The 11,618-nt window shown below is 40.4% G+C and overlaps 1 protein-coding gene across 3 annotated transcripts in view; it reads right to left on the reverse strand.

The window, feature by feature from the left end:
- Window positions 1–84: 84 nt before the first annotated feature.
- efl1 (elongation factor like GTPase 1) overlaps window positions 85–11,618 on the reverse strand; it is a 34,798-nt gene continuing 23,264 nt past the window's right edge. For 2 of the 3 annotated variants that reach the window (XM_007542334.2, XM_016666208.1), the window contains exons 14-23: window positions 11,449–11,603; window positions 9,438–9,573; window positions 8,542–8,673; window positions 7,920–8,067; window positions 4,344–4,473; window positions 4,022–4,148; window positions 3,625–3,829; window positions 2,977–3,473; window positions 2,033–2,217; window positions 85–510 (exon numbers count right to left, since the gene is read on the reverse strand). In XM_007542334.2, coding sequence (XP_007542396.1) covers window positions 322–510; window positions 2,033–2,217; window positions 2,977–3,473; window positions 3,625–3,829; window positions 4,022–4,148; window positions 4,344–4,473; window positions 7,920–8,067; window positions 8,542–8,673; window positions 9,438–9,573; window positions 11,449–11,603 — 1,904 coding nt within the window. In that variant the 3' untranslated portion in view covers window positions 85–321. Of the gene's footprint in view, window positions 511–2,032; window positions 2,218–2,976; window positions 3,474–3,624; window positions 3,830–4,021; window positions 4,149–4,343; window positions 4,474–7,919; window positions 8,068–8,541; window positions 8,674–9,437; window positions 9,574–11,448; window positions 11,604–11,618 lie in introns of those variants that run through there. The other variant, XM_016666209.1, reaches the window with a different exon arrangement.

The following is an 11,618-nucleotide window of genomic DNA, read 5'->3' on the forward strand; positions in this document are numbered from 1 at the left end:
GGTGCTGAAATGTGCTATAGAAATAAAATTTGATTGAGTGAAACTAATACCAACATTTGTTTACCTTTATAGTGAACAAAACACTTTTTTCTTTCTCAATAGACTTTATTCCTAATATTTTGTCATTTAATCTCATTGAATTAGAAACTTGAGGAAGTGTGCTGTTGCTGCTATGCAATATTTGAGCTCCAAGGACAACGGCATGATGACATTAAAGACTCATGGCAGAGTACAGTCCAACACAAAATGTTGCTGAATTGACTTGACAGAGGTCAACATTATCAGAGAGATACAGTGGGATAGGATGGACAGATATCTCCTCTACTTGTTCTTGCCAAGTGTCCTCTGTTTCTCTGCATGCTCAACGATCTTCTCTTCCACAAAAAGACCCTTCCGTCGACGGACAGCGTTCATGTATTTCAGGGCCTGGTTCACAGAGTCTGCCTTCTCTCCAAAATGCAGGTATTCTTCTTCTGTGGTAGGAACCCAGTATGGGTCACTGCTGATCACCTGGTTTGCAAACATAACAGGCAGAGTCACCATGTCTCCATGTGTATGCAAAAAGAATTTTTTTCTGACAATTGCAAAACAAACCTCATTTATAGAACATGTATTATTGTACATAAATTCCTAAATTTTACTTTTGCCCATAAAAATGTACTCTGAATAAAAAAACAACAGGAGAATTTTATGTACACCTTTGATCATTTATTTGTTTAGAGGTAATTTGAAACATGTAAGGCAAACATCAGCAGAGCAGGAAGTATTTTAGAAATTGTAGTTACTACCAACTGGTTTCTTTTAAATGGGTTCAAACTATGTCAGGGTTTCCCCCAGTGTATTATAAGCCTGGAAGCCCGCCATGCTTTACTAGTCACCCCCGACCCACCCCTGCCAGGCCAACCGTTGCTTGTTTCTGTTTTTAGAAATATTAAGATTCCAAAAAAAAAATTTTTCTTTTTTTTTATTAAATCTGGATTGAAAGCATTTCTGTTGCTCTGAGCGTTTCACTGACGGAGCAAAATTATTCCGAAAAGATATGTTTACAGTTTATGCATTTAAAGCCGGGAGAGCAGACCAATCACACAGCTGGTGCCTCGCGCGCTGCCCCTGCTTGATCTTTTAAGTTTACCTCAGCGAGAATCGGGTGCCTCCTTTCACTCAAACTGGACACAGGCTGACCTGTATGGATATTTATATCAACCCCCTGTGTGGGATTATTTTTCTTTGGCGAACTCCACATCAACATTTCAGTTTAAAATGAACCGCATTAGCTCTGGTTGCACAGCGTGAATCGCAGGAATAACTTGTAGTTGCACTTTCAGAGCTGCGCATTGAGGGAGCAGTGAGAATGATTTATCTTTGTGAACAAACTATTATGTGGGGTTTTTACATCTCAACACGCTGCCCAGCGTGGCTCTGTCTTCCCTGTAAAGTTTCTGTTTCTGTTCCTGATTGGTCGGAGCGTTGGTGGTTAACCAACCAGCGCTAACCTCACCATGCAGGTTCAGCCAGGTGAGGAGCTTTCACACGCCCCTCGTTGTCACCTTCACGCTGGTTTTATATTATTTTATTATTATTTTTAGTATTATTTTTCCGGTTACATGATGCATCAAACCATATCAAATACTTGTAAAGTTAGTCAAAGTGTTCCATTCCAAATCACATTCAGTCAACTAAACTTTTTATAGATGGATTCCCACAAATGTGCAAAACAACATCAATATGAGTTGGAAGTCAACACCTAAGTTCTATTTTGACTCTCAGAACAAATGCTTCTCTAAATTTACAAAGTCTCTAAAAATGTGTTTTTACTTTGATACTCTCAGCTAGTTTGTGTTGAACCTTTTTTGAGAAAAATAATAAAATGAGTTTTAAAATAATTCTCAATTGGCAAAAAGTGTGGGGGAAAAAGGGATACGAATACTTTTTGATGGTACTGTATAAAAATTATCGCATAATGATCACATGGCTTTTATAGCAGAGGAAAAACAAATTCTGGCTTTTCATAAAAGAATGGCTAAAAGTTCACCTCCCAGTGGCTGAAAACCAGCTGTGGACTGGCCAGTCCACTTGTCCTCTTGCGGATCTCATCAGCAAACCCGAAGCTCTCAGCAACAGGAAGAACAGCTGTGATGATAAACATATCTGTCCCTTCTTTCATCTCTTCATGGAGGACTCGACCTTCTCGCTTTCCAAGTACACCATAAACCCGGCCTTATGAACGAGAAACAACATGCAAAGTCAGGGCAGCAACTGCTGACATCATCCAAAAAAACAAAACAAAAAAAAAGCATGGCAATTTTATTTACACAACATTTTCAGCAACAAGGCAATTTAAAGTGCTCTACATGATTAACAGGAAAATAAAACAGGAAACCAGCAAAAAACATTACATTGCAGTGGGGAAGTAGGAAAAGTGATGGCAGGATGCAAAACAGATGAGGCTTATAACGTTCCAGTTGATGTTAATCAAAGGAAACTCTAAGCAAATAGGTTTAAGAATTAGATTTAGAGTTTATACTTTGTCACTGTATACATGTTGCCATGGCTACGTTTGCATCCAAAAAACATGAATGCCAGAGTAGTTTCTCAGGAGGAGGTTCTTGACGCACTCAAAATAAAAAGCTCTCACGGAGAGTTTTCTGGTTTCAAAAAGAGCATTTTTAATGCTTATAAAAATAACAGAAATATTCTCACAGTTGACTTCATACAAAAAATTGAAATATAAACATTCATTTTGTGGTAGAAAAAGTGTTTCACGCTTTATCCAATCTCTGCAAACAATCAGATCAACCACAGCAGCTGCGTTTGCTCGTTAATCACAGCAGGAGGCTGACCAGACGAGGAGGCCCTACGCAATAAATAAAGAAATAATGAAACAAAGCTTTTTTCAGAGTGGCCTAAATGATGAAACAGTTCGTAAAAGCTTGGAACTATTTATGCAATGATGTATTAAGAAAAATACACCCTTACCCAGCACCTCAGCAGTTGCCATGATCTCACAAGTGTACATAGCTGCCATCAGTCTCTGGGGCTGAGCCTGGAAGGCATACCGGCATGCCTCCTTCATGGCCGCGATCAGCTGGCCGGAGACTGGCCCGTAGCAGTCCACAGAAGAAGCATCCATCTTTCGCTCTGTTGTTGCATCTACACTGTTTCCATGTGAACTGACATCTCGCAATGCTTCAGGGGAAACAGAGTCCTCTTTCAAGGTGTCTGAATTTTGTGAAAAAGGTACAGACTCAACATCCCACCTCTCAACCGAGAAGCAAACTCCCATCAGGGGTTCTTCACACATGGGACCAGACAGGGTTGCAAGTTGGAAACCACTGACGATGCTGTTATCAAAGTCTCGGAGTGGAGAAGCTGGAGCTCTAACTTGATCATTACTGTGTCTCCACTCAAGACACTGCCACACTGACGGTCGGCTGTAGTCTTTAATGCTGTTCAGCAGAATGTTGGGACCATACCTGAAAACAAACACAAAAACCAACCAAATTACCAACCCCATGAAGTAATATTAACAGAAAAATGCTACATGAATTTGCACCATCATTGATAATAAAAGCTGAGATTGTTTGGAAATGGTTAAATCTGCTCAGGGACGCCACCAAGACTGACCTCCGAGGCCCAAAAGCCCAGATCCGTTCCACAGCATTCCGCCACTTTCTTTCCTGCAGCAAGCTCTGAAGATGGTCTTTCAGTTCTGCAATAGCCTCCAGGATCCTGAGGTTTATGTCCATGGCTCTCCCCTCCCTGAGGGATGAGTTCATCAGCTCCAAAGCCCGAATTAACTCAGAGTTTCTCTCCAAGAGAACAGTCACCTCTGTCCAGAAAGACAAGACAGCTGAGCTGAAGTCACCAACAAGTTAGTACCCATTAAAAATACATTCAAACTTCAAACTCACTGGCACATATAGTGCATCACTGTTCAAGTTCCTTCATGTTTTTAACCTCAAACATCAAATACCACGTCATTCATTTAAAGCCATACTTGGACTGAGTTAGTGTGTGTTACCCTGTGGTAATGGGATGGCCCGTACACAGACAGTAGCAAGTCTGTTAGGAGTGGTGAGGGTAACAAGACCGTCAGGGTCCACATGCTGGTAGTCAGATGAACGACCCTGAGGAAGCTCTTTTTTCACCTAAAACACAGTCAACTGGTAAGCTGGTGGTTATTTCCGCTGCTCATAATGACTCAAAAGTTTGCTGTCAATTATGACTGAATCAAAGAAAAAGACTCATTTACTCCTCGTATAAATTTGCAGAACTTTCTTTCAATATCTGTAAAAGACAGTGACTCTGTCTTCAACATTTTGAAAAACATCAATGTGACTTACCTGATGAATGACAGCAACTTTTTGTTGCTTGCCAAGTTCCTCATTCACCATATCCACCTTTGGAGGTCGCACCACAGTTTCTCTGAATGGAATGATGGGCTTAGACACGCTAATCTCTATCTTGGCAAACCTTCCGAGACAAATTAGACAAAGTGAAAGAGTAATTAGTGCTATACTGACTCCTTTAGTGCTGTATTACAAAATCTATTCCAAACTTTCTACAATTAACACAAAATATCCAGTGTAACCTTCAACAAAATGCACAACTTCCTCTTTCCAGTCAACCTGCAATGTATGTATATTATTTGATATTATGCAGTAGATCTACACTGTAAAATCTGTTTTGGTAAAGTAAAAGAAAGAAAATGCTTGTGAATTTGACTGAACCTCTTTAGGGTAGGGTTAGGCGCACCGCATTATAAGGCGCATAGAATAGACGCTGCAGTAGAGGCTGGAGTTAAGCTATGCATCCACTAGATGGAGCTGCACTAAACAGAATGTCAACAAAACAATCCAACTCCGGTCAGCGAGGAGAGCCTTCCGCGACTGGGCCGGGGCGTGACCGGACGATGGTCACCCTTCTCCATTCGCACACAGCATGTTGGTAGAGAACGCGGTGCTAAATGACCTGCAGATGACCTGATTCTAGACGGTGGGTAGGTAGATAGGTCAGTCAAACTTTATTAACAAACCAACGTTCTGACAACTATCCCAGCATGCACCGCGCGCTTCTTCTTCTACGGGGCAAAATGAAGTCGGCCGCTGCTTACCGTAGTTGCTAGACCTGTTGTGGCTCAATATTGGTCCATATATAAGGCACACCGGATTATAAGGCGCACTGTCGGCTTTTGAGGAAATTGAAGGTTTTTAAATGCGCATTGTAGTGCGGAAAATACGGAACATTACTGTTCAGTGATAAAGCACCTTAAATACCTGCAGTACCGAATATGATACACACATTTCAACACCATTTAAATGAAATATAACAAAAACTTTTCTATTTAATTGTGCATTAATTCAAAACATAAAACATTAATTTAAAAATGTGAATAACAATGCATATATTATTTTTACTGTAAGTTGTCTGAAATTGGCAAAGACTTTCCTGGAAAACACATATGACCAATTTTCATGCAAGAAGACATTTTGAAAAGGGGGCGGGGGGAAAGCTATTTTTCTGCTTGTAGTGCAATAATAATCCAGTAGATGGCAGAATACAAGTCTCAAATTATATACAATAGGTCGTTAGGGTAAGTGTTGGTCATACAAGTGGCGATAACGTATTTTTTTGAGCTGCCTTGAAACGCAACATGAGCGCTAAGACGCTCGCGCCGGGTTTACAACTGTGCAACAGAGAAATGCTGCTGCTGTGTGGAGCTGCACAGGTATGGGTTAGAATCACGGCAGCAAACCAGCAAAAGGCAAAGAACTTTGCACAGTTTATCCTTCAAGTTAACAGTGAGTTAAGTAATGCTGTTGGATGCAGATGTTAAATAAATGATGACTAGCTAATGCCAATATATCAAGTTAAGCTTGTTAACAAAAATAGGCTACTAATTCTGATGTTATGTGTGTTCAAACGTAATACTGGTAGTACTGGTTACAATTACTTGAATAACATTTTTGGGGCAAGTGGTACTTATAAAAGTAGTTTTACTGCACTGTACTTTTTTCTTTTACTCGATTAATATTGTTATTGATATTCTTACTTGAATATTTTGCATTTAAATGAATAGACTTCAGAGATCTGAAACATTAGATTTCTGCAACGTATGAGCTAATGTTTATGCAAATTTGAACAAAAGTACTCAACATTTTATTTGTCACTGTTTACATCCTTCTTGTTTATTTGATATTAATAAAAAAAATATTTTATTTGAAAGGTTACATAAATTCTCTTTATGTATTTATATTAAAGTAAAGGGTCGTTTTGGTCTGCCGCCACAAACTAAGCCAATGCCTCCCCTGCTAAATTCCTCTGTAGCTGGGGCTGATAAGTAATGAAATGAAAGGACTATGGTCTCAGTTTTATTGTTAATGTGTTTCTTCCTATTGAGCAGTGAAAGTAAATAAAAGATGTTATATGTATTTAGCTTTAGGTATGTACTTACTGGAGTTTTTTTATTTGTGCTGCAGAGCCACAGCTAGCTCCTCACTTCAGACACTGAGGTTCCTCAGCACTGTTGTTGCTCATCCTATACATTGGACTAAACCAGTGTAGCCCAAAGTGGGTCCTGGAGGCCCAGCATCCTGCATGTTTTAGTTCTCTCCCTGGTTTAATGCACCTGGATTCAATGATGGCTCGTTAGAAGGCCAAAGAAGAACATGGACATGCTGAAAAGGTCGTTGCAACCACCAGAGAGAGAACTAAAACGTGCAGGATGCCGGCCCCCGAGGACTGACTTTGGGCACCCCTGGACTAAACCACTGTTCTAAAAAAAAAAGGCAGGGGGAACAGGGAGAACCTAAAAATGCATTCTTATTTTTTTCCTAGATGAATGGCGGATTTATGTCATTCTAGCAAGTAAGAAAAGTTTATTTATAAATTGCTTTTCAGAGTCATAAAATCACAAAGCGCTGTACAATAGAAATCAACTTTAAAACCATACAAAACATAAATATAACCAACATAAGAATCACAGTAAAATCAAGCGATAAAAGCCTGAGAAAATAAAAAATATTTTTGGTTGCTTTTTAAAAACGTCCACTAAGTCAGCAAAACAGAGCTGCAAGGACAAACTGTTCCACAGCCTTGAGGCAACCGACTGAAAGGCCCCATCCCCTTTAGTTTTTAACCATGTTCGTGGAACAACCAGGAGATTCAGAGTTTGAGAACGAAGACCATGAGCAGCACAATATTTAGTTAAAAGCTGACAAAAATAATCAGGAGCCTGGCCATGAAATTCTTTATTTTGCCTTTTCATATTTACATTGTTTAACTACAAAGGTTTCCTTTATGATGGAGGGAGGGCAAATCTAGAGTTTTCCAAAATTTGGGGGGTCCAGACCCCCGAATCCCTGGGATTTCCAGTCATGCTGCTAACCCTGAATCTCCTGGCAGGACCCCAACTACACACCACTGCACCGTGTGGCAGAGTCTCTCTGATTGGTTGATGCTCCGTATCCAGCAGCAAAAGTTCATATTTTCCAACTCTAGCGTCGGCTGCACTGCATTCCGTGTGGAACGCTCAGAACACTTCAACCACACAGCGCTAAATGCACGCCACATAGACTTTGCATGCAACCCAGATGATCCTAAGACCCAAATTGGGTTTGGTCTGATACGCAGCATTAGTCGCTCTGCTCCCCAAATTTGGAATTCACAGCTCCTCGATCTACAAAACATCACCTCCTGTCACTGTTCAAATCTCGTCTGAAAACACGTTATCTTATTTCTTTTTAGTTCTTTTTTATTGCACTCCTATTCTAATTGTTCCTTTTGTTTTATGTTGGTTTTTTTACTGTACAGCGACGTTGAGTGTCCTCAAAGGCACTTTTAAATGAAATGAACAATAAACATAATATTATTATTAACAGAAAAGGTGGAGGGAAAAAGATGTGATAAAATACGCTCACCTCTCTCTGAGGTCATCTAGACAGCGCTGCAGGTGAACTTCTCCAGCAGTGACCAGAACGTGCTCTCCTGTTTCCTGTATCAGAACCTCAGCACATGGATCTGCCTGGTTCAACAAACGCATCCCAGAAACCAGCTTTGGCATCTCACCTACAGCATACATGTGGAAAATGTTCATTTTTATTGCCATTGCTGTCAGTTCAGCAGGTATCAGTTCATTTCTTCTGGTTTAATAATTCAACTGAGTCAAAAACAAAACGTTGGTGATTCCAATGCTAAATCAGCAACTTCATTCAGACCTGGTGTTAAACTTCCTGCAGGTTCAAGTTTAATAACATCAAATGAAGAACATCAAGGATTTTGAGCCAATGGAACTAGCTACTAGAGAGAATAAGTGCCCTCTTACTCTCTAGGGCACTTACAGTTTCTAGAGCAATTTTCAAGTGAGTATGACAAGCTGAATATCATAAACCTCCACCCCGAATCTCACTCCAATAGTTGTTAAGCAAAAGGACAACAAACGCACCACAGGTGAAGTCAAGAGGAAATGTGGAATGGGTGGAAGCCAGCAGATATTGTATCTTTAACAAGTGAATCACAAACTAAATGTCTGATGAAACCTACTTGGATGTTTTGGCTCTACAGCAACCCGCACAATGGGTGCAGCTTCAAAGTAGAGTGGGGTGAAGGGGGAACAAGCAGGGGAAGCTGACAGGGTAGCTGTCTTTAAGACACAGTCCTCCAAACCTCCAATGCCTGAAAAAAAGATGACAGACGATGGGCAATAAACAGAAAGGTTAGGAAGACAAAGTAGAAACAAAAATCAAGTGTTAGGGTTCCAGCTGTCATTTCTGTGTAAAACCTAGAAGGAGCTACAGGGAGATATCAAACAAATACTCGGCCCTTTGGGCAACGCTGGCAACAAATCTTTTATAGAGAAAAGAGCTCAGCTTCTGGCGCTGCCTCAGGAGAGGGAGGAGCATCTTCAGAAAGGAACAGAAAACAAATCAATGAAGAATCTTTAGGTGGTTGTATCCCAGTAGAAAACATTTGTGGAAATTGCTAAGACTTTAAGGAAAATCTGTATTAGAAATCGATTTTACTTGAACTGTTTTACTGTGCCAGACTGGCGACCTGTCCAGGATGACCCCGCCTCTCGCCCAAAACGTTCTCTGGAGATAGGCACCAGCAACCCTCCCGACCCCACAAGGGACAAGGGTGTAAAGAAAATGGATGGATGGATGAACTGTGCCACTTCTTACATTTTGTTCAAAATATGGACAGCAAGACAGAGAGAATAACCCCCCCCTTCACAAACTCTATCAACAGAAGAAGTTGGTGCTGAGATGGGACTCTTTTTTTTTGTTTTGGTGGAACAAATGGTAGTTCCCGGGTGGAAATAGGAAAATCTAGGGCTGGTTTAGCACAAGAAGGCCTGAGTAAATGTGAAGATGTCTGACGTTTTTCCAAATACAGTGCAGTCCTGATAAAAAGGCACATAAATAAATGATCATATTTACCCATAACATTTCCAGCAGGGATTTCCTCCAACTCTTCCAGCTCTCGGCCCATAAGCAGGTAAAGGTTTTCCACGGTACAACAGGACAGATGAGGTACTTCTTGAATACAGTCAGATGCACTGCATCCTTCTGGCAGCTAGCATGGAAAAAATAAGAATATAACATGTTAGAAAAAACGGCACAGTGTTTGTTTTTTTTTGTCATGACTGAAAAGGAAAATCTGTTATGGAGCAGGAATATGGTACAGTCCAGCAACATAGAAGGCATCTACCTCCATCTTGGCTTAGAAAAGGCTGAGAACATGGCTAATGATAATAATAACAGTAATAATAACAAATTATAATGAAGAAGAAGAGATGGGGAATAATTAAACACAAATGTACCTGCGTGAAATCAGTTTTTCTCATTTTGGATACCATCTCATGGTATTTGCATCATTCCGTTTCAGAACTAATCCATTGCTATTTGTGTCATTTTTAAGTAGTCTTCTTTCCTTGTAGCTTATTTTCAGATTTGAAATGATCCTTGTTTCTTGGTCCCCATCCCTTGGTCCGAATGGGGACAAAAGTTGAAACGTGTTACATTTTTAGCTGGTGTGCTCCACTTTCACACTGCACTGTGTCAAACCTACCAACCTTTGAAAAACCTGTCCCCACCTCGCCTGTGGGGGCGTTGGTGGGGAAGTAACTGCAATAGAAATTTATTTTTAACCTAATTTCATGTTTAATGGAAATGCCGAATGCCCAACCTGACAGTTGTCTTAAAAACCTGACATGTGGAATGTAGTTTGTACCCCTGTTTGACCCTGCACCCATGACAAACTGACAAAGAAGAATTAGAAGTTTCTCCTGAAATCCTTATCGGCTCTCTTTCTTGCCATAAAACCGTTCCCTCCAAAGAGGTGAGGGACGGTTCATGAGGTCGGGGTCAGGATTGTCTCTGTATATATACCGTATTTTCCGGACTATAAGCCGCTTATATGTGGATTTTTCTTCAACCACCAGGGGGCTCTTTAGCAGGAAGTGAATCATTGGAAGTCAAAATTGGAAATAAAAGAAGAAAGCGCCCATTAAAATGGAATTAGGTTTTAATAGGGAATTGAAATTTGAGAATGTTGTTGATCAGTTACACAGCATTGAGGGGGAAAAGATTTTTATTTTTTTTTATAATAATACTGGGATCATTATGAGAATTTGAGTTATAGATATTAGGATCCAGTAGATGGCAGTAGTGCAACAATAATGGATGCAAGCTGCTGTTGAATTCTAAAGAAGAAGGAAGCGCCTATTTTCATTTAGCTCATGCTAGTAGCAGACATGAAGGATCAGCACTTTTACTGTTACAGTTACCATTCAGAAACTACCGTAATCAGTTAAATCTAAACTTGGCAACTTTTTCTTTTTCAACTGTAATAAATGTGATATTCAATTGACCTGTTATTACTCAGATTTTGGCTGTCCGCCCCTCTGCTGCTGCTGCATCGCTGTGGAAAACCTGGAGCGGCAGATATCTGCGGTTTATATGTGTATGTTTACTGGTTTAAAAAAAACAAAAAACTTTGGGGTTGTGGCTTATAGGCCAGTGCGGCTCATAGTTTGGAAAATACGGACTATAATCCTTCCTGGATTTTTTCTGTGAAGAACCCAGAGAGGGTTATTTGATTGTGCTTTCTGGAAAACAATACTTTTTTACATTTAGGCACTCCTGCAATCATCAGACTTTTTCTGCTACAAACTGACTCCGCCCACCACCAGAGAAGGGAAAAGTTATGTGGCCCTCACAGGGAAAAGTTTGGGGACCCCTGCCTAACAACATTAAAATACATGATAGCTTATGAAGCTACTAACAACAGCAGTTCTGTACAGTTCCTCTATGTGGGGTAAAGACCTGACAGCATGAAAAACCACACAACTCACATATCCCTTACATCAAATCGCTTTACCATTCTTTATATTTCTCTACATACGTTAGACAAATAATGGAGACGTAAAACAAGGAGTGTAAAGTTTACCAGGCTCAGGCCCTGAGCAGGATCATACTTTGGTCCCAGAACTAAAACCCTTTGACCTTTCTTGACTGTCCCACTGTAGATTCGTGCAAAGGCTATGAAGACCTCCTTCTGCTCCTCTTCCTCCTCTGGTTTTAGAGGCAGACTTGTCATGGTAGAAGACAGAAAACAAA

The sequence above is a fragment of the Poecilia formosa genome, unplaced genomic scaffold (assembly GCF_000485575.1).
Source record: "Poecilia formosa unplaced genomic scaffold, Poecilia_formosa-5.1.2 Scaffold681, whole genome shotgun sequence".
Taxonomy (NCBI): Eukaryota; Metazoa; Chordata; class Actinopteri; order Cyprinodontiformes; family Poeciliidae; genus Poecilia; species Poecilia formosa.